General features: G+C 37.6%; 1 protein-coding gene across 3 annotated transcripts; it reads left to right on the top strand.

Annotated features, from left to right (window-relative positions):
• The first annotated feature begins 13,598 nt into the window (after positions 1–13,598).
• LOC140814429 (lysine-specific demethylase JMJ13-like) lies at positions 13,599–19,922 on the top strand. 3 transcript variants are annotated; one of them, XM_073173404.1, is made up of 11 exons: positions 13,599–14,001; positions 15,347–15,722; positions 16,037–16,193; positions 16,272–16,491; positions 16,814–16,867; positions 16,944–17,023; positions 17,121–17,398; positions 17,492–17,887; positions 17,994–18,112; positions 18,520–18,771; positions 19,106–19,922. In XM_073173404.1, the coding sequence occupies exons 1-11, from the start codon at positions 13,999–14,001 to the stop codon at positions 19,433–19,435; spliced, it is 2,265 nt and encodes a 754-aa protein (XP_073029505.1). In that variant the 5' UTR covers positions 13,599–13,998; the 3' UTR covers positions 19,436–19,922. The 3 variants fall into 3 exon arrangements, with proteins under 3 accessions (XP_073029505.1, XP_073029504.1, XP_073029506.1); XM_073173403.1 differs by having other exon boundaries at positions 13,599–14,112; positions 17,994–18,394; positions 19,106–19,921; XM_073173405.1 differs by having other exon boundaries at positions 13,887–14,001; positions 17,994–18,394.
• Positions 19,923–22,160: the final 2,238 nt, after the last annotated feature.

Here is a 22,160-nt window from a genome sequence, read left to right as displayed (position 1 = left end):
GTCAATAATCTGTTTTAATCAAAGGGGAAGCGTCTTTGTGCCAATTCCATTTCCAAACACCTCCAACGCAACTGTAAATTTGATTCACCCACCTGATCCAAAGGCAATCTTTCTTAGTGTGAATCTTCCACAATGTTTTTTCCAACAAAGCGCGGTTCCATGCTTTCAGATTCTTTAATCCAAAACCTCCATCCTTCAACGGTTTACACAGCTCATGCCAAGCAATCGGAGGGTTCTTAGTTGGCCAAACAAACTTACGACAAATAGAAGTGATACTATCAATCACACATTTTGGTATTGGAAGTATAGACATCCAAAAACACTCTATCCCCTGTATTACCGATCGAATCAATTCAACCTTCCCAGCATAATAGAGAGAATGCCAAGGCCAAGAACTCACCTTCAATGAAATGATGTCAACAAGAACGATAAAATCTAAAGCTCGAAGTTGTCTAGACGCGAGAGGTACACCCAGATACCTGAATGGCATATCACCAATATCGAAACCAGTGGCTTCCACAACTTCCTCTCATCGAATCATCCATGCTCGCCATATAAATCTTCGATTTCAAAGCATTTATTCTCAATCCAGCCATGTCACCAAATGTATTCAAGCATTGCATTATCATCATTATACGTTTTTTTATCTCATAAGACATTAATAAGAAATCATCGGCATAAGCTAAATGAGTGATGCGAAGATTACCACATTTCGGGTGAAAGCCAAAATTCAGAGATTTAGACATTCGCTTCAATGAACTTGACAAGACTTCAAGACACAGTGTGAAAAGAAGAGGTGAAAGCAGATCACCCTATCGCAACCCTCTTTTTCCATCAAATTTTCCATGGTAATGAACGTTAATTGCAATAGGATGTTGTAGTGACACATTCCATAATCCATAAAATAAATCGTGGAGGAAAGATCAAAGAAGTGAGTACCTCTTTCAAGAAATCCCAATCAACCATATCATAGGCCTTTTGGATATCCACTTGTATGACGCATCTCGGTGAACCACGCTTTCTGGCATACACGCTCTTAATATTATTAGAGCTCACGCAAATAATAGTGTGCAATAAAATCACGCTGTAAATAATTGTTTCTGTAGCCAGCTAAAAAATGTTCTGTTTAAATGTATTATTTATATCAAGGTTTGACCTCTATTAATAATACTAAAATAAAATTGCGCTAGTTTCTCAAATTTCATTAACATCTCTGCACCATACTCTATTTTTTCTTTATGTTATTCTCTCTCTTCTCTATTTTATGATCTCTACCACCGCGCCCTTCTTTCTGATTCAATAAATCGACCATCTCCTTCACTGGATCAATCTTCTCTCTTCACTCAATCGATCTTCTCGCTTCACTAAATCTGTAGTGCCCAAATTCAGTACACCTATAACTCATGCATTTATTTAATCATTAAAGCATTTATCTAATTTTAAAATGAGTATTAGTAGTGCATGATTTATTTAAATGCATTATTTTAAATTATTTATGTTTATGTGATGCACGTTAAAATGTGTTTCGAGTTTCATGCTTCAAGCGATTATTCGAGGCGGGATTGAGGAATAGAGACCAGTGACGAGTTTAACAATTTGTAAATGCGGTATTTTACTTTAAGTTGAGGCTGGTGAATTTTAAATAATTTATTAAGTTCTAGCATTTTCCAGCCTAATTTAATTATTAGGTGATTTTAAGATTTTAAAAGATTTTTAATTGTGTATTCTAATTTTTATGATGAGATAGTTAGTAAAGTTAATATTGAGTTAGAATTTTATTAGCATTTTCTTTACTAGCAATTTGATTAGCAATTTAATTTGCATGTTAAGGATGTAATTAAGAAAAACTCTTCCCTAATTACCTAGCAAACTCAAGCACACACCCATTTTCACACACACACACTCACGTAACACACACACACACACAATCACTTTAAGATTTTTAATATTTTTTTGAGAGGAGAAAAACCTAGTATTTTTTTCCCAAGAGAGCAGACGCCGTCCCCTCCTTTTCCAGCACCTTTTTGTTGGTTTTCTTCAAGGATTTTAGCGCCACATTCGTGCCGGATCAAGCCACGCTCCGTTCCCGCTTTGGTATCGTCGTATCGTGAGTTTTTCATATCAAAAAGCGTGTATATTCTGTTATTTCTGTATTGATCTTGTCATATTATGCGTTGTGTTGTTATTTATGCATAAAAATACATGTGTAATGTGTAGAAGTTTGAGCAATGATGTTTGGATCAATTTTGAAATAGTTTTTGGATCACAAATCTCGTTTTTGCTGTCATTTTTAAAACTGCGAATTTTCGGTCATGATTTTGAGAAAACCTTCAACCTGAAAATTTTATAACTTTTCGATACATTCGATTTGACAGTAAATTCGAAATATTTGGATAACTATTGAGTGAGTTATGACGTATTTCGTCGGACTGCTCAAACTGCATTTTCTGAAAAATATGTTTATTAATGCGTTCTTGAAGTTTTATTGTTGCAGGCTTCGTTGGGATCGATGGGTGATCGTTTCTGCGTTTATTTATGCTTAGTATGATGTTGAGTTGGTATTTGGATTGCCGGTTAGTGTCGATAAGCACTTGAATCCATGAGAAGTCATAGGAAACGATTTTGTGTCAATTGTCGTGTTTTTGAATTGTATGTGTCGTAGGGTGGACGTCGTTGCTTTGGGGTGTTGTTCGAGTTTGGTTCAATGTTGGGGCATGCTAGGATGGGTTTTGGGGTGTCGGTTCATGGTCCGTACAATCAAATCTAGAATGATAAGCATCGCACGTATTGAAATTTCGCGAGTTTGCACTTCCCGCAGGTACACGGACCCCCACACGGACCAGGGCATGGGGTCGTGCCTTTTTTTTCTTCTTGGTGTCAATTTTGCGAGCCCACACGGACCCCTACACAGACCCTTGCACGGGGTCCGTGCCCTTCCTTCTTTTCGCTGTGTTTTTACAGTATCTACACGGACCCCTACAAGGACCTAGGCACGGGGTCCGTGCCTTCCCTTTTCTGCACACATCTTTTTACAGTACCTACACGGACCCAGGCCTGGGCACGGGGTCCGTGTACTTCATTTTTGGGAAAATTTATGTTAAATGTTTTGAGGTTGATACCTTAGTTCATTACAATGTTTAACAAGGTCGAGTCACGGGAACTTTAGAACGTCATAAGGAAATGAATGAGCTTGTGTGTAAGCATGATTATTATGTCGAAGTTGCACCAGTTAAGTATCCAAATTCATGTTAGTATGTGTAGCAGCGGCCCCAAGTGAGAACCAACGAATCCCTCAACGCCAAGTAAGTATGTTGACGTGCAAAAGAAAATACTTCTAAGTTTTTGAGGTATGCTAAATGTCTTGTGACCAAATTTATGTATGGGATTGGAAAGCGGTAAAGCATGACCAGGGACCAATCCACCCGTTAAAGCATGGACGGGGATATCATGTATGTGGCAGTGGATTCTTCCCTGTCAACCCAGTACTGTGGTTTAGTCTGATCAGGCGATTTATGTAAGTGTCACTTGCTTTGAAACATGCCTCTATGCAAAATGATGAAGTTTATGAATGTTCATGTATGGACAAGTATGCAAGCATGTTTAAGAAAAGTTTCATGTTATGGCACCTCTATGTTACGTATGTAAGTTCAAACTTTACACGCATGTTAAAGTTCAAGTATGTAATGTTCTATTTTAAAGTTGCATGTGATTTTATTACGTACTACTCGTTACTTCCAGTTTATAAGTGTGGAGTCTTTAGACTTACTAGACTTGATTGATGCAGGTGAGTATGATTTTGAGGAGACAAGGGGTGGAGACCAAGGAGTTGGCTTGGACTGAGCAGGAGGCTAGACCCGAGGACCGCCCAAGTTTTAAGTTTTTATGAAAAGTCAAATACCCTGATTTCACGCTACTGGTTATGGGATTTTAAACAATTACTTTTGTCAAACTTTATTTTAGCTTCTTGCAACTACTTTTGGGACATACATTTTATTTTATCGAATTTTGAAGGTTCGCCTTTTATTTAAGAAAATTTGAAATTTTTCCGCAATTTTTAAGTAGTAAAAAGTACCATACGTTACAGTTGGTATCAGAGCGGTGTTCTTGTAAAGGGTTAGGCCTACTGCCAGTTTCAAGAAGCTCACGAAGTCACACCTTTAGTCTGTAAGTTTTAAAGTTTTAAATTTTTTCATGTAATATGTACTCAGTCATGATTTCAGCATGTGCATGTTTGAGTCAAATTACGTGCATCTTATGATATTAGTACTATTTTCATGCATGTTGGGTTTACGTGTTGGGCTAATGTTGGGACAGTATGCCTCCTAGACGTAGTATGGTGCGAGGAGCAGGCGATGAGGATAGGGAAGCTCATGATGGGGAGAGGGTCACTCCTCCTCGTCCACCCTTAGATATGCAAGCTCAGATGCTTGCAGGGATGACGCAGTTCTTCGCGCAATTTGTAGGGAACCAAGCTGCAATGGATACAGGGGCGAGGCACAGATCGGAGGCAGTTAAGAAAGGTTTAGGAGGATGGATCCTAAGGAGTTCTCGGGGACTAATGACCCGATGATAGCTGAAGGATGGATTAAGTCCATAGAGGTGATTTTTGCTTTCATGGAGCTGCAGAATGTAGACAGAGTTAGCTGTGCCACCTTTTTTGTTGACAGAGGACGCCAGGCTATGGTGAGAGAGAGCGCCTGTGTTGGTTAATTTGCATACCCTTTCTTGGGATGACTTCACGAAAGTCTTCTACTCCAAGTACTTCACTAAGGAAGTACTCTCCAGTTTGACTAGGGAGTTCATGACGATGTGACAGGGAGACAACAGCATAGCAGACTTCGTCAGGAAGTTCAAGAGGGGGTGTCACTTTGTACCCCTGATGGCAAATGATGCCCGGGAGAAGATGAGGTATTTTATGGATGGGTTGTGGCCGATCTTGCGCCATGATGCTCGAGTTGCTGGTCCTATGATTTATACAGTTGCTGATTCGAGAGCTTTGGCGGCAGGACAGAACCAAAGGGACATTGAGGTCGATAGGCCTGGCAAGAGGCCCTATCATGCACCTTGTCTTGAGGAATCTTTGTAAGTCATTAAGAAACGTAGGATTAAGTGGATATGAGTACTGGAATTATGTTATCTAAGACTACTTGGGTTGCGTAAGTTTTAATTTCAAGTTTATGATATAGGTGATCATACGTGGTAATTGGTTGAAATAAAAACAAAAAAGAATTAATTGTATTCAACATAGGTTACCAATGGTCGAATATGAAGATTATTTTTATCGAGTAAGAAATCTAAAATCTTTATATGAGGATTCTAGAATTCTGTGAGTTATAAGTGAAGTTGATTTATTAGAATTAGTCCATCATTAACAGGGGAAACTTATTAAGCTTTATATGTTAGAATGAATTGAATATTGAGGATACGTCAAAGTGTGACACGCGTTCGAATGAGGAAGGTTTAAGTGTCTTAGGCCTTAACTATAATGTAATTGGGAAGGAAATAGTTTAAGCATGTGTTTGATGCTAGGAAGGTTTTATTATCTAAGCAGAATATCGATGTTGTATATTTTGGGGTTTAATGGATTACTGTTACTCGAAATTTAAGATTAGCAGTAATCTTTATTTGGGATGTTGTAGGACCGAGTGCTTGCCACTTTACCAAAAGCTATAGCTAGTGGTAATGGTGCAACTCAAATCTTTTAAACCGCACAACAACTCAAGCAGCACAGTTCTATCACTCTACCAAGCAGGGATAATTATTGCATCCAACAATTTACTTCCCAATAATTGCACTCCTTGCAATCAATGAGAATCGAACCCGTGACCTTAGCTCTGATACCAATTGTGGGACCGAGCGCCTGTTGCTTTACCAAAAGCTATAGCTAGTGGTAATGGTGCAACTCAAATCTTTTAAACCGCACAGCAGCTCAAGCAGCACGGTTCGATCGCTCGACCAAGCAGGGACAATTATTGCACCCAACAGATGTACTTGTAAATAACAAAGTTACGTGAGTTTGGTGTCGTAAGGTAAATATTCGATTCAAGGATCGTAGGTCAATATTATTACGAGGTTAAGATAAGGTTTAACTTTGGAGTGTAGTACCGATGATAGAAGTTGATCAGTAACTTTTGGTGCTAAGATTTCTGAGGTTGAACTGCGTAAATGTTATCGATCTATTACGGGTATAGTATAAGGAAAGTAAAATACGCTAAGTTTGAACCTCCATTTCTAATATTGGGAATTGTAAGAAAAGTCAGAATTCGAGGTCGTAGTAAAGTAAAACTAAGACAACCTTCAGAACTAGATAAGGGCATGACGAGTTCTTAGTGATGCCATTCGGACTGGCAAATGCTCCAGCGATTTTATGGACTTCATGAACCAAGTATTTCAACCCTACTTAGATCAGTTCGTCATAGTGTTCATTGACGACATTCTTATATGTTCTAAGAGCCACGAGGAGCACAATCAGCATTTGAGGACAGTTCTACAGACCTTGAAGAGTCACAAGTTATTTGCGAAGTTCAGTAAGTATGAATTTTGGTTTGAGAATGTAGCATTTTTTGGGTCATATAATTTATAGCAGTGGCATTGAGGTGGATCCAACGAAGGTAGCAGCCGTTAAGGAATGAGTTGAGCCGAAGAATGCATCAGAAATCAGCTTTCTGGGTTTAGCCGGTTACTACCGTAAGTTTATTTAGAGTTTTCTTCAAGAGCAGTGACACTCACTTCACTAACCAAGAAGAATGCTAAATTCATTTGGAGTGATGAATTTCAGAAGAGCTTTGATACTTTGAAGCAAGCTCTTATTTCAGCGCCGGTGTTAGCTATGCCATCAGGGCAAGGAGATTTTGTGTTATACACCGATGCATCTAAGCTCGGTTTTGGCGCAGTCTTGATGCAGAAGGGTCGGGTAATAGCTTATGCTTCCAGGCAGTTGAAGGTGCATGAGAAGAACTACCCGACTCATGGTCTGGAATTAGCCGCTGTTGTCTTTGCATTGAAGATTTGGAGACACTACTTGTATGGCGAGAAGTGTCAGATATTCACTAATCACAAGAGTCCCAAGTATTTCTTCACGCATAAAGAATTGAATATGAGACAGAGACGATGGTTAGAACTGGTGAAAGACTACGACTGCGAAATTAGCTACCACTCGGGGAAAGCTAATGTTGTTGCAGACGCTTTGAGCAAAAAAGTCGTCGTTGTAGCACAGTTGTCAGTGCAGAGACCTCTTCAGTATGAGATTCAGAGGTTTGGTTTAGAAGTTTATCGCAAGGGCAGAGCTCCGAGGCTGTCTAATCTGATAGTCCAATCTTCCTTGCTAGACCGTATTCGTGCGAGCCAGCCTTCAGACGAGCAGTTGCAAAAATAGAGGCTGAACGATGAAGCCAAGGGCAGTTTACTCTACACAGTATCAGATGTTATGGTGAGATACAGAGGTAGAATGTGGGTGCTGGTGTTGATTCGATCAGAGAGGATATTCTGACAAAGGCACATGCTTCTCTGTATTCAATCCACCCAGGAGGTACTAAGATGTACAAAGACTTGCAGGTTTTGTATTGGTGGCCAGGGATGAAGCGAGACATCAGCATATTTGTGTCCGAATGCCTCACTTGTCACCAAGTGAAGGTAGAGCATCAGAGGCCAGCAGGAATACTTAAGCCACTCCCCATCCCAGAGTGGAAATGGGAGAATATCACCATGAACTTTGTAGTTGTTTTACCGAGGTCAGTCAGAGGATTTAATGCTATTTGGGTCATAGTGGACCGACTCACCAAGTCAGCCCACTTTTTGTCTGTGAAGATGACTTTCTCCATGACGCAGTATGCAGATCTCTATATCAGGGAGATAGTTCGATTGCACGGGATCCCAGTTTCAGTTGTGTCCGACAGGGACCCGAGGTTTACATCGTCCTTCTAGAAGAGTTTACATGCAGCCATGAGAACGAAGTTGCTATTCAGTAAAGCGTTTCACCCGCAGACAGATGGCTAGTCTGAGGGAGTGATTCAGATTCTGGAGGATTTATTGTGAGCATGTATGATCGATTTCCATGGGACTTGAGAATCGAAGCTACCTCTAGTAGAGTTTACCTACAACAACAGTTTTCAATCATCTATAGATATGGCTCCCTATGAAGCGATGTATGGAAGGAAGTGCAGATTGCCGATTAACTGGGATGAAGTCGGTGAAAGAGCAGAACTTGGTCCAGAGATAGTTCAGCAGACTGTAGATGTGGTGGTCAAGATTCGAGACAGGATGAAGACTGCCCAGAGTCGTCAAAAGAGTTATGCTGATAAGAGGAGAAGAGATATAGAGTTTGCCGTACGTGATCACATTTTCGTGAAGATAGCACCCATGAAGGGTGTTATGCGATTTGGGTAGAGAGGCAAGCTCAGTCTGAGGTTTATTGGACCTTTTGAGATTCTTGACAGAGTTGGGACACTAGCTTATCGTGTAGCATTACCGCCGAATCTGGCCGGAGTACACAATATGTTCCATGTCTCAATGCAGAGGAAGTACCTAGCTAATCCTTCGCACGTGTTGAGCTATGAACCGTTACAGTTGGCCCTAGACCAGTCATATGAGGAAAGACCATCCAAAAGCTAGACAGACAGGAGCGGAGACTTCGTTACAAGGTGACCAAGTTGGTCAAAGTCCAGTGGCTGAATCAATCAATGGAGAAGGCCACTTGGGAGACCGAAACAGATATAAGGATTCGATAACAGGAGTTTTTTGGTAAGATTTAATTTCGAGGACGAAATTTTTATAAGTGGGGAAGGAACTGTAGTGCCCAAATTCAGTACACGTATAACTCATGCATTTATTTAATCATTAAAGCATTTATTTAATTTTAAAATGAGTCTTAGTGGTGTATTATTTTTGAAATGCATTATTTTAAATTATTTATGTTTATGTGATGCACGTTAAAATGTGTTTCGAGTTTCATTCTCCAGGCGATTATTCGAGGCGGGATCGAGGAATAGTAGACCGCTGACGAGTTTGGAAATTTGTAAATGCGGTATTTTACTTCAAGTTGAAGTTGGATAATTTTAAATAATTTATTAATTTCTAGCATTTTAAAGCCTAATCTAATTATGAGATGATTTTAAGATTTTAAAACTTTTAAAGATTTTTAATTGTGTATTCTAATTTTTATGGTGAGATAGTTAGTAAAGTTAATATTGAGTTAGAATTTTATTAGAATTTTCTTTACTGGAAATTTGATTAGCAATTTAATTAGCATGTTAAGGATGTAATTAAGCAAAACTTTTTCCCTAATTACCTAGAAAACTCACGCACACACCCATTTTCACACACACACACTCACGTAACACACACACACTCACTCACTTTCAGATTTTTAATATTTTTTTGAGATGAGAAAAACCTAGGGTTCTTTTGCCAAGAGAGCAGCCGCCCCTCCCCTCCTTTTCCAGCACCTTTTTATTGGTTCCCTTCAAGGATTTTAGCGCCACATTCATCTCGGATCAAGCCTCGCACCGTTCCCGCTTTGGTATCGCCGTATCGTGAGTTTTTCATATCAAAAGGCATGTATATTCTGTCATTTCTGTATCAATCTCGTCATATTATGCGTTTTTTTGTTATTTATGCGTAAAAATACATGAGTGATGTGTAGAAGTTTGAGCAATGATGTTTGGATCAATTTTGAAATAGTTTTTGGATCACAAATCTCGTTTTCGCTGTCATTTTTAAAAACTGTGATTTTTCGGTGGTGATTTTGATAAAACTTTTAACATGAAAATTGTAGAACTTTTCGATACCTTCGATTTAATAGTAAATTAGAATTTTTTGGATAATAATTGAGTGAGTTATGGCGTTTTTCGTGGGACAGCTCAAACTGTATTTTCTGAAAAATATGTTTATTAATGCGTTCTTGAAGTTTTATTGTTGCACGATTCTTTGGGGATCGATTGGTGATCGTTACTGCGTCTAGCTATGCTTAGTATGATGTTGGGTTGATATTGGTATTGCCGGTTAGTGTCGATAGGCACTTGAATCCATGAGAAGTCATAGGAAACAATTTGGTGTCAATTGCCGTGTTTTTGAATTGTATGTGTAGTAGGGTGGACGTCGTTGCTTTGGGGTGTTGTACGAGTTTAGTTCAATGTTGGGGCATGCTAGGATGGGTTTCGGGGTGTCGGTTCATGGCCGTACAATCGAGTCTAGAATGATAAGCCTCGCACGTATTGAAATTTCGCGAGTTTGCACTTCCCGCAGGTACACGGACCCTCACACGGACCATGGCACGGGGTTCGTGCCTTTGTTTTCTTCTTGGTGTCAATCTTGCGAGCCCACACGGACCCCTACACGGACCCTTGCACGGGGTCCGTGCCCTTCCTTCTTTTCGCTGTGTTTTTACAGTATATACACGGGACCCTACACAGACCTAGGCACGGAGTCCGTGCCTTCCCTTTTCTGCACACATCTTTTACAGTACCTACACGGACCCGGACCTGGGCACGGGGTTCGTGTACTTCATTTTTGGGAAAAATTATGTTAAATGTTTTGAGGTTGATACCTTAGTTCAGTGCAATGTTTAACAAGGTCGAGTCACGGGAACTTTAGAACGTCATAAGGAAATGAATGAGCTTGTGTATAAGCATGATCATTATGTCTAAGTTACACCAATTAAGTATCCGAATTCATGTTAGTATGTGCAGCAGTGGCCACACGTGAGATCCAACAAATCCCTCAACGCCAAGTAAGTATGTTGACGTGCAAAAGAAAATACTTTTAAGTTTTTGAGGTATGCTAAATGTCTTGTGACCAAATTTATGTATGGGATTGGAAAGCGGTAAAGCATGACCAAGGATCAATCCACCCCGTTAAATCAGGAACGGGTTTAGATCAAGATTGAAAAGCGTTAAAGCATGAACGAGGACCAATCCACCCGTTAAAGCATGAGCGGGGATCTCATGTATGTGGCAGTGGATTCTTCCCTGTCAATCCAGTACTGTGGTTTAGACTGATCAGGTGATTTATGTATGGGTCACTTGCTTTGAAACATGCCTCTACGAAAAATGATGAAGTTTATGAATGTTCATGTATGGAAAAGTATGCAAGCATGTTTAAGAAATGTTTCATGTTATGGCACATCTATGTTACGTATGTAAGTTCAAATTTTACACGCATGTTAAAGTTCAAGTATGTAATGTTCTATTTTAAAGTTGCATGTGATTTTATTACGTACTACTCGTTACTTCCAGTTTATACGTGTTGAGTCTTTAGACTTACTAGACTTGATTGATACAGGTGAGTATGATTTTGAGGAGACAAGGGGTGGGGACCAAGGAGTTGGCTTGGACTGAGTAGGAGGCTAGACCCGAGGACCGCCCAAGTTTTAAGTTTTTATGAAAAGTCAAATACTCTGATTTCACGCTGCTGGTTATGGGATTTTAAACAACTACTTTTGTCAAACTTTATTTTAGATCTTTTGTTGCAACTAATTTTGGGACGTACACTTTATTTTATCGAATTTTGAAGGTTCGTCTTTTATTTAAGAAAAAATTTTAAATTTTTTCGCAAATTTTAAAAAGTAAAATGTACGGTGCGTTACAAAATCGCTCAGTGGCTTCTAGCTTCATTCAATCACCTCAGGCAAGTATGATCTCTTCTCTTAATCACTTAATCGACAATTATATCACTCCTTATTCATTATATTGATCTTCTTCGGGAATTCAACTTTTATTCTCATTTTTTTGTCCATCGGAGGATCAGATATCCATATCTTACGCAAAAATCTTATCATCACTAACAATCATATTTTTTCAAATTTTGAAATGTTTCAATGAAACTATAAATATTTATCAAATTTTTAATAAAATAATAAGGACATAAATTGAAGATAAATTTTCCCGTTGACATATATAAAATCATAATTAATAAAATGTTGTCTACATCAATATAATTATGCTTTTAATTTCAAATTTATATTAGAATTTATTATATAATACATAGTTTGTTTTACGCAAGTATACGCCAAAAGAATGCGTCAACCTTGTACTTTGTTAATATTTTAACGATATTATGACACATTTGTATTTATGTAATTTTTTTATTTAACATTTTTATTGAATGAAATTTGGACTTTGGCAGTTATTTATTTTTATTTTTATTTTTATTGTTTCTTCTTTAATGGGTATCTCAACTTATTTATCTTTTTCCTTAAAAAAAGTTTGCAAGTTGACTAAGATAGTAATTTGGGGAGCAATGGAAAACATTTTATTTGTCTCATTATTATAAACTATAACTTTTCATAAAGTGTAAATGTTTGATAGTATAATTCATATCAGAGCCAAAGTCATAGATTCAATTTCCATTTATTGTAAAGAATGTAATTGTTAGAAGGGAGATTTTTTATATGCAATAATTGTGCATGTTGGGTAGATCAATAAAAAAAACAAGACACTACTTGAGTTATTGTGCGATTTAAAAAATTGAATTGCATAATTATCACCAACTATATCTTGTGCTAAAGCGGGTGCTCGGTTTTACAATATGTATCTAAGATAAGGTCACATGTTTGATTCTCATTGGTTGAAAAAAATGTAATTATGGAGAGATAGATTGTTGGAGTACAATAATTGTTCTGATGAAAGAGTGATTGAACTGTGGTGCTTGGATTGCTATTACAATTAAAATATATGAGTTGTACTGTTACCACCTGCTACAAATTTTGTTAAAACGATAATCGTTCGATCCTACAATTATCCAAAAAGAACAATTAGAAAAATATATTTCTTAATTTTGTGAGAATTTTCGATTTCTAAGGTACTCTATGTTTATATTATAGTAAGTTTAGTAAAAAATTTGTATACATATATATCATAATATATTTAAATAAATTTAATTGAGTATTCAAGTCAAATATGAGTAGGATGCTACTAAACCTATCTCCATCTTCTAACCCCCCGAAAATCCCCATTAAGAAAATTTCCATCCACACTTCTAAAAGAAAAATATTGAAAGTTCATTATTATAAAATAACAAATAACAAAAATTGTTACGTTACAATAATTATTTCAACAGTATAAACACGAAACACAAGAACTAATTATCCTTTGCAAATTAAAAAAAATATAAAATATCTTGCCCAAAAAAAATCTAAAATATTATTAGAAATATCGTAAATTTTGTGATAAAAAGTATCATACTCAAATAATTATTATAGTTAACATAAAATTCGTATAAATACATCTCTAAATTTTTAATTATAATATAATCTCCATATTTTTATTTTTAAAAATATATAAAAAAAATAATTTATATCCACGAAAGGATTACATTATCTCTAAGAAGGAAATTTATTAGCAATAAGTTACATTAATTTGACGACCTTCAGTGTGTGTGTGTGTGTATATATATATATATATATATATATTATTCTCATATATATATAATAATATATATATATAAAGGAATGTGAACCAAATATAGACAAATATATAAAAGGTACGTTGTGGTTGAACCAAACAAACAACCAACACTTTCCTTCATAGTTCACACTTCTTTCCTTTTTCCCCCTTTTTTTATTTATTAATGATTTATTATATTAATATATTTAATTAATTCAGTTTTACGACGCCTGTCCCTTTGTTAAGATTCCTCCATCTACTGTTCCTCTCTTCTTCTCTCTCTCTAGAAGGCACTTTTTCTCGCTCTACACGGTTTCTGAGCCCGCCGGAGAACCTGCTTTTCGCGCCGGAAATTTACTACTTCACCGCCGGGAGGTGCGGAGGGGTGTTTGAAGGAAGAGTGCCTTCTGTTTATGGAATCTGAGTTGCGGCGAGGGGACTCGTTCTGGTTTTTCTGAGATTTGATTCGGTCTATGGAGTTTACTTGAGAATGTAGAACCTTTAATGGGCATTTTTCGACTTCTGGTGGCTTGAATTGTTGTCTTGGGATTGTGTAGGGATTTTATTGTGTGGAATTTGGGAAAAGAAGCAGGTGGACGGTGGCTTGTTTCGGAATGAGATGGTCAGTTGCGTGTATTGCCTGTTTATCTGTACATTATTTGTCTGTAAATAATGCGGGTTGATTTGTGAATGAAGACACAGATTCGTTTTACGTCGTCGATGCATTGTTCCGGTTGTTTTTTTTTTTTTCAGCATTTAGATCTTTTTACATTTTTTGATTTTGGTTCGAATAGAAGCATTTGGTGAACGGTTTTCATTTGGTGCTTATTGTATCAACATTGTTTGTTGATTATTTGCGCTCACTTTTCCTCTTTTGTTGAAGAACAAACTGCTGACTTGAAATTTAGAGGTGTATAATACTATTACGAGCCGTAGCTTTTTTTCTTTAAATTTCTGTAATTTTAGCCAAGGTGGGATTGTTTTGTGATTTTCTTTTTCCGTGGCCTTTGTTTTTAGATGAATAATCTCGAGTTATTTGTTGATGATATTTTGAACTCGTGCTTTCCCTTGCCTCTTTTTTTTTTTACCTTAACTGTTCTTACTTCTTACATATATAATAAAATTCATACGGCATGATTTCAACAGTTTGAAATCTTGCTAATTTGTCCTCCAATTTGTAGATCTGGCCTGTTTAGCTTTGGTCAATAGATGAAAGTTTTCAGGGTTTTCCAATATTATTTTTCTTTTGTATTGGAACACAGATAATTTTTATTTTCCTCTACTTTGTGGTTTTTGGGCACTTGTTATGACAGTAACTAAAACTGTGCCTTTTGGAATTTTTTTCCAGTTTTGACATTCTCCTTTTTATGGAACAAAATTTGCACTCTGTTCATTCATGTGGGGGTACTTTCAGGTTTCGTACCCAAGTTTTGTCCATTTTTATTTTGGATTATTATATATTTTTAATTTTACATTAATATTCAAGTGTTTTGCGTAATTATGAATTTTAAATGATTCTTATTTGAATGTAGGTATGCCTTACTTTTCCACTCTCTCTTTTTTCTGTTTTTTGACACAATTGTTGTGATGTGATTTGGGTAAACGTTTGTTATTAATGGGAGTTATGCCAATTAAATGGCTTGGCAATTGACTGGCATTCTTTGAAAAAAGTGAGGCGTTAACTTTTAGCATCTACAGATTACGTTTAGTTTTTGTTAAAAAACCACTAAAACAAGGGATGATGCTTGTGTTTTCATAAACCCTAACTGAGATTAAAGAGGAATGATGGAAATGAAAGAGATTGAATAATTTGGGAATGATGGATTTCTCTAGTTGGCCCATCAAATTGCTAGTGTATTTCTTTTAGGATTTTCTGCATGATATAGAATTTCCTTTGCCCGTCTTTAGCAATTGGAGATTGACATCTATGTTTGTAATTTTAAATAAGCGACTCTTTTTTTTTGCAGGTGGAAGGTAGGGCCTGTAAGTTGAGAGAAGCTGAATTGGAATTTCTGAAGCATAAAAGGTTACAGCGTATGAAAAGAGAAACACTGAATGACTCAACTTGCGAGCAGAGTATGATGAGGAGCGGGGGAGATGCTTTAAAAGCTTCTGCTCCTTGTGGTGTGCGAATACATAGTGGTGCTGATGCATGCTCAAAATTTGGTTACACTTCAAATGATAATGATGTACTTTTAAAGTGCAAGGTGGCAAAGTTCGACACATCTGACCTTGAATGGACTGATAAAATTCTTGAGTGTCCAGTGTACCGTCCAACTAAAGAGGAATTTGAGGATCCTTTAGTTTATTTGCAAAAGATAGCTCCAGAAGCCTCAAAATATGGTAATAACCATTCCGCCCATTATGTGATGCTTAGCTAAGCTACGTGCACCGATAGTTTTTGTTCAATTTGAAGTTTTTCCATTACGTACTCACATTTTTAAACTTAATTGACATTGATGTTTTCGATTTAAGTGAAATTATTATCAATGTTTTTATTTTCCGTCTTCCAAATAATGTTAGCATGAAGGATTATTCTTTGAATGCCCCTATATATCTCTACATTCCTTTCTTCCTCGTTCTTATCTCTTATTGGGTTTTTTAAAACCCTGAGTTTCAAAGAGACTAGTGTTTCACATTCTACTCTCCATCTCCAGGTATATGCAAGATCGTATCCCCCGTGAGTGCTTCTGTTCCTGCTGGTGTGGTTCTGATGAAAGAGAATGGTGGTTTCAAATTTACAACAAGAGTGCAACCACTTCGTTTAGCTGAATGGGATACTGGTGACAGGTTTACCTTTTACATGAGTGGCAGGTGAGCCTTGTCTCTCTTGTTAGAAATATAATTTTACTCAGATATGTTTAAGGCTTTGAACATGAGTAATCTTTTCAGGAACTACACATTTCGTGATTTCGAGAAAATGGCGAACAAGTTTTTTGCTCGTAGATATTATAGTGTTGGATGCCTTCCTCCCTCTTACATGGAAAAAGAATTTTGGCATGAAATAGCTGGTGGAAAGATTGAAAGTGTTGAATATGCATGTGATGTTGATGGTAGTGCATTTTCATCTTCTCCCAATGATCCACTTGGAAAATCCAAATGGAATCTGAAGGTGTGGATTTTGTTACAAAATGTTCACTAATATGTTCTGTTTTTTTGGAGTACCAGTTTTGAATTCGACTCGTTCTTGGTTTTTGAATTAGATATCGGCTAAAAGATTACTGACTGTTTTTATAATTCTAGTTTGAGACTCGTCAGTGGTTGAATTCATTTGATTACCTCTAATCTTCCTCCTATAAGTCATGTTAATGTATAAATTCTCACTTTTTAAGCGTTTTGAATTTTAATGTATTGGTGGGAATATTTGCTCATCCATTCATAGTTTTTGTTTGTAAATGTTTTGATCAGAATCATTTATGCTTGATTTGTTTCAGAAACTCTCCCGGCTACCAAAATCTGTTTTGCGCCTTCTGGAAACTGCAATCCCAGTATTCTCTAATTCCTATCTCTGTATTTTTTTTCCCTATTGAAATCAATTGCTGACTCATGTTTCATCTACTATAGGGAGTGACGGAGCCTATGCTTTATATAGGAATGTTGTTTAGCATGTTTGCGTGGCATGTTGAAGATCATTACCTGTATAGGTATGTGTTTTATCGACTTCAAATTTAAATGTTTTTTTTGCTTTTTCAGTTTGTCGACCTAATATTTGGTATGAAAATTGTTTATATGCAAGTGCAGCATCAACTATCATCATTGTGGGGCAGCAAAAACATGGTATGGAATTCCTGGTCATGCAGCTCTTGATTTTGAAAAGGTGGTAAGGGAGCGCGTGTACAATCGTGATATCTTATCAGCTGATGGGGAGGATGGAGCTTTTGATGTGCTCTTGGGAAAGACAACATTGTTTCCGCCAAATATCTTGTTAGAACACAATGTTCCCGTTTATAAAGCCGTACAAAAGCCCGGGGATTATGTAATAACTTTCCCCAGGGCTTATCATGCAGGATTTAGTCATGGTATGTTGCATAATTAGGTGGAGTGCACGTCCATAAATTTTGTATGATTATTTTGATAATTTTAACGATGAAAAAATCTTGTGTATGTAACAGGTTTTTGTTGTGGTGAAGCTGTTAATTTTGCAGTTGGTGATTGGTTTCCCCTGGGATCAATCGCAAGTCATCGTTATGCTCTGCTTAATAAGATTCCAATCATTCCCCAAGAAGAGCTTCTGTGCAAAGAAGCCATGTTTCTTTATTCCCGTCCTGACCTTAAAGACCCCAATTATTCAAATGAAGAGTTGATATCTCGTAGGAGCATCAAAGTTTCTTTTGCAACATTAGTCCGTTTCCAGCATTATGCTCGCTGGTGCCTAACAAAATCAATTAAATGCTCCGGTGCTTCTTCTATTTGCTATGGAACAATTCTTTGCACCATATGCAAGCGGGATTGTTATGTAGCGTATCTAAATTGCAAGTGCTACATGCATCCTGTATGCCTTCACCATGGTACACCGGAGTCAAATATTATTTTGGATTCGTTTTGATATTTTTTTCTACTTTTATCTTTTAATTTATCATGATGATTGATCGTATCTTTTCATCTCCCTTTTAGATATCAGATCACTTGATGTGCCTTGTGGTGGCTCTTCAACTATTTCTGTTAGGGATGATATCTTTAAATTGGAAGCAGCAGCGAGGCAATTCGAGCAGGATACAGATGTATTTAATGAGGTCGAGCAGCATTTTAGAAATGACGATGACTTTGTTTTGTTATCTAACATATTCTCAGGAGCTTTGTATGACGGTTATATTCCATATGGCAAGATTACTTCCGAGTTAGAATTCAAAATTTGTTCTACCGAGAATCAAACTAAGCTCCAACCATGTAATTATCACAATCGCTCCAGCTTGTGCTATGAAACTGAGAAAATTAGAACTCAAACACCAGATAATTCAAGTATTGCTCGTCCATCATCATTGAAGTTGACCGAAAGTTTTCCCAAACTTGACCATGTAAAACTCGCTTCCTTGATAATTTTGCTGTCTCGCTTCGTTTTCCTTTTTCATTGATGTGTTTCTGCAAGATGCTACCGTTATTCTCAAAGTGCAGGTCTAACATTTTATGGCTGCTTCTATAGGTGTGTAAGAACTCCTACTCGGTCGTGGCATCTCGTAGGCAATTCATTTCCTCTGTCTCTGAAGTTCCACAATCCACTTCTTGCGAAGTTGTTAGCTCCCAAAAGGTTGTTCAGGCAGCTAATGCTAGAAATAACACTAATGACGAAAGTGATCAGTCTGATTCAGAAATATTCAGGGTCAAAAGGCGGTCTCCTCCGATATTGGAGAAGATGATCTTGCACGATTCCATGTCTCTTAATGGGGAACTACAGGTACGACTCTACACGTGTTGTTGCATGAAAAGTCTGTTGGAAGAATTGTAATATGACACAATAATGACCGCAGATATTGGGAACAAGATTTTTGGGCTAATTTGTTTATTTGTTGCATCAGTCACTGAAAGAGCGTCCCCTCAGTCCTACCTGCCGCAAACCAAAAAAGAAAAAAAAGTAAATGTGACAAGTACAGAAAACATGCCTTTGCAAAATAATTAGTGCTGCTATTTTAAGCGATTAGAATATGACATCGACTAGTTGATACTCAATCTTATGGACAACTTAATCATCTAGCTTTTCTTTTTATCATTTGGTTCTTTTATTCTCTCAGGGTCTGAAGCGATTAAAGAAGCATCAAGCAGGACTCTCTATGCAGGTTACATTATCCGAATGTTCAACTGCTAATGTAGGTTGTAAATCTAGCTTCAACTCAACTGAGTTTAAAGAAGCTTGTGTTGTTCCCTCTAGCGAGAAAACGGCTAGGGGAAGCGGTCTTCCCATCTCCATTAAGTTCAAGAAAATGGTCGATGATGAAGGGTGGAGCAAACTGCGAAAAGATACAAGACATGAGTATGAGTTGGGGAAATACTCGAGTAGACCTCCTTCCATAGAAATCGGGCCAAAACGTCTCAAAGTGAGAGGGCCATCGATCTTAGGGTAGACACCATGAACTGAGTTATTGGTAGAATGTACTCTGAAGATCAGATTAGTTTGTCGCTGAAGCGAAGCTTCTTCAACCTAACTCTGCTAACATTATCCGAACGAAGATTTAAGGAAGGAAAGTTAGAAATATAGTTCCGAGTAGCGGTAACTAAAATTAACCTACTTTACACAAGTTCTATTCTTTGTGCAGCCGTCCAACTTGGGTTGCCTGCACCGTGATATTTCTTCGGGTTCTCGAGCCGAGTGTTTTAATAAATGTGGTGAAGGAACCTATCTCATTCCCCGCCTTCATTAAGTAGTCTTTAGATTAATTATATTTTTTATTTTGTAAATTTGTTCATAACAGTTGATTGATTTTTGTGAGGGCGTAAATGTGTTTTTTCACATTCTGGTCTTTGTAATGTCATAATTGTTGAGTTTTCTGCTTCAAGTTTGTAGGGTTCAATATTCTTTGGTGGCTACTGGCTTTTGAGCTATGACAGTACATTAATTCAATTTACAGATATTTTCTTCCATTTTATTTTCTTATATGTATATTGGTTCTAATCATTACGTATTCATGTTCGTTTATATTACCAATGATTTAAAACCATTCCACAAGTTATAAATAAATTGACAAATTATACATAAACTATTACACATGACTCAACTGACAATGATGGACATTTTATAAGCTTTCACTTATATTAATTATAAATTTCACTGAATCTCGGAGACATTGAAGCTGACTTGGTATTCCAATTTCCCTCACAATAGTTGTTTGTCTGACCATTCTACCTCAGGCATGGCCGAAAAGAGTACTCATCAGAGAAGTGGTGGACACAACTGGTTTTGGACTGGATCTTTCTCACGGCCTAACGGACGAAATCAATGAGTATGCTTAGCTGAAATGGAGCATTATGATGAATGGGTACAATTTTGAACTGTGACTCTTCCAAGCAGTTCAAGAAGAAATCAGTTTTAAAGCGCTTCATCTCCTTGGAATCAGTAGTGAAGGCTACTTTAGTTGCCCAGGCAATGGAAAGAAGGGCGTACTTCGATTTGATGAAAATCAGGAGGCTGACTGAAGTAACAGCTGAACCGAAAAAGAACTATGATCCAGCTGGACCATATGCTTATGCTGATAAGGCAGTCTTCCAACTACTGGACTTTGATATCATCATTCTCCAGATGAACGCCAAGAATTGGGAGATGGGACAAAAGTTGCATGCTCCAGTGGAGACCAGCAGCTCTACATCAGTTGAGGAGGTCACAATAAATGAAGCTGCCGCGGAGCCTTTAACTGCTCCAGCTGAAATTGAGCGAGCGTTGGTACAAACCGCTTAACAGTTTCCAGAGACTATCCCTCCATCCTCTTAAGAAGCTCAACTCTCCTCCTCCACAGCTTTAATTGTTCTGCCAGCTTCTGAACCAGCAGTTCAACCGACTACTTATACTGAAGAAGAGATTTATTTTGCAAATGTCGATGAGTTGCTGAAGATATTCAGCGGGAGTACAAAGACGACAAAACTACTGATGAGAAGAAGTGCCCCAACAACTGAAGCAGAGGCACAAACTGAAGCAGTTCGGTTGGAAACGGAACAACTTGTTGATGATCAAGAAAGACAACAGTCCAGGAACCATCAGTTTTACCATAATTGATCTCAACTAGCTTGGTGGTTCTTGAGACTTTCTTCATATCAGATGCCTCCCACAAACCGATCTTCTCGAAGAAGACTGCTGAGGCACCAAGTGTTGCAATTGATCATTGAGATCAGCTCAGAGTTTCTTAATTCAGGAAGAGACAGTCAATGAGTTGGCAGAAGATATTGACCAAGATGCTGGCTCCAGTCAGTTAGCAGTGGTAGAATTCAGTCAGAAGGGACAAGGGAAAGAAAAGACTACATAATCAAAATGATCGCCTGCATCAATCACATCTATGGAGTCTAAAGACTCAACACACATGAACCGTAATAACAAGGTACGTATACATATCATGCAACAATGAAAAGTACTGTAATTAAATTAACTATAATGAACGTCAAAAGGATGAATTTAAACATAACCATGCACATAAACATAAACATATTCAAATCATGTCATCATAAACGTATTCATTTTTCATTTATTGAATTCAGACCATTAGTTGTGACTTTCATATCAGCTTTTGGTCGATGGATCCATCTACGTATAACCATGGTACCAGGCGGCGGGGACATCCGCGAAACTCTCCCGTCAACTGCGCCTTGACCATTTTACCCCTGGGCCTTAAAATTTCGACATGAATTCACCCAAATTAAAACCCCTTAAAAAATACTTATAAACCTTTCTTAGACGTAAACTCTTGCCCACGCATTAAATTATATCGTTCGTTTTAAAACTTGGACCCTGAGTCTCGGTTTTAACCCGAATCAACCCGAAACTCAACCAAACTTTCCCAAACATATAACATGACTTAACCACACATGACCAGCCCTTAAAAAACCTAATTCAGATCGTTTAGGACCCTCGAACATGACTGGACAACTGCTGGATTTTCTGCACCTATGGACCGAAAACCCTAACTCCAAGTCAAGCTCATAATTCCACCCTAGTTCAAACCACGTCGGACCAGCCTCAAACCAGCCACTCCTAGGACCTGACTGAACCCTTCTAGAATAGTCTAACCCTGGTCCCAAGCTCGATGCATGAGGACATGCATGGTTCATCCGAACAAGCCAAAACCAAACCTATCTAACCATAGA

Source organism: Primulina eburnea, chromosome 15 (genome assembly GCF_022965805.1).
Source record: "Primulina eburnea isolate SZY01 chromosome 15, ASM2296580v1, whole genome shotgun sequence".
NCBI classification, from domain to species: Eukaryota; Viridiplantae; Streptophyta; class Magnoliopsida; order Lamiales; family Gesneriaceae; genus Primulina; species Primulina eburnea.
Note: the sequence above shows the minus strand (reverse complement) of the source record. Positions and strands in the feature narration are given on the sequence as shown.

Bases quoted from the DNA above. Each gene is read 5' to 3' on its own strand.
- LOC140814429 (XM_073173405.1), top strand. The intron at 15,723-16,036 runs GTAATAACCATT...CTCCATCTCCAG, and splicing joins TCCAGAAGCCTCAAAATATG to GTATATGCAAGATCGTATCC. The intron at 16,492-16,813 runs GTGTGGATTTTG...GATTTGTTTCAG, and splicing joins AATCCAAATGGAATCTGAAG to AAACTCTCCCGGCTACCAAA.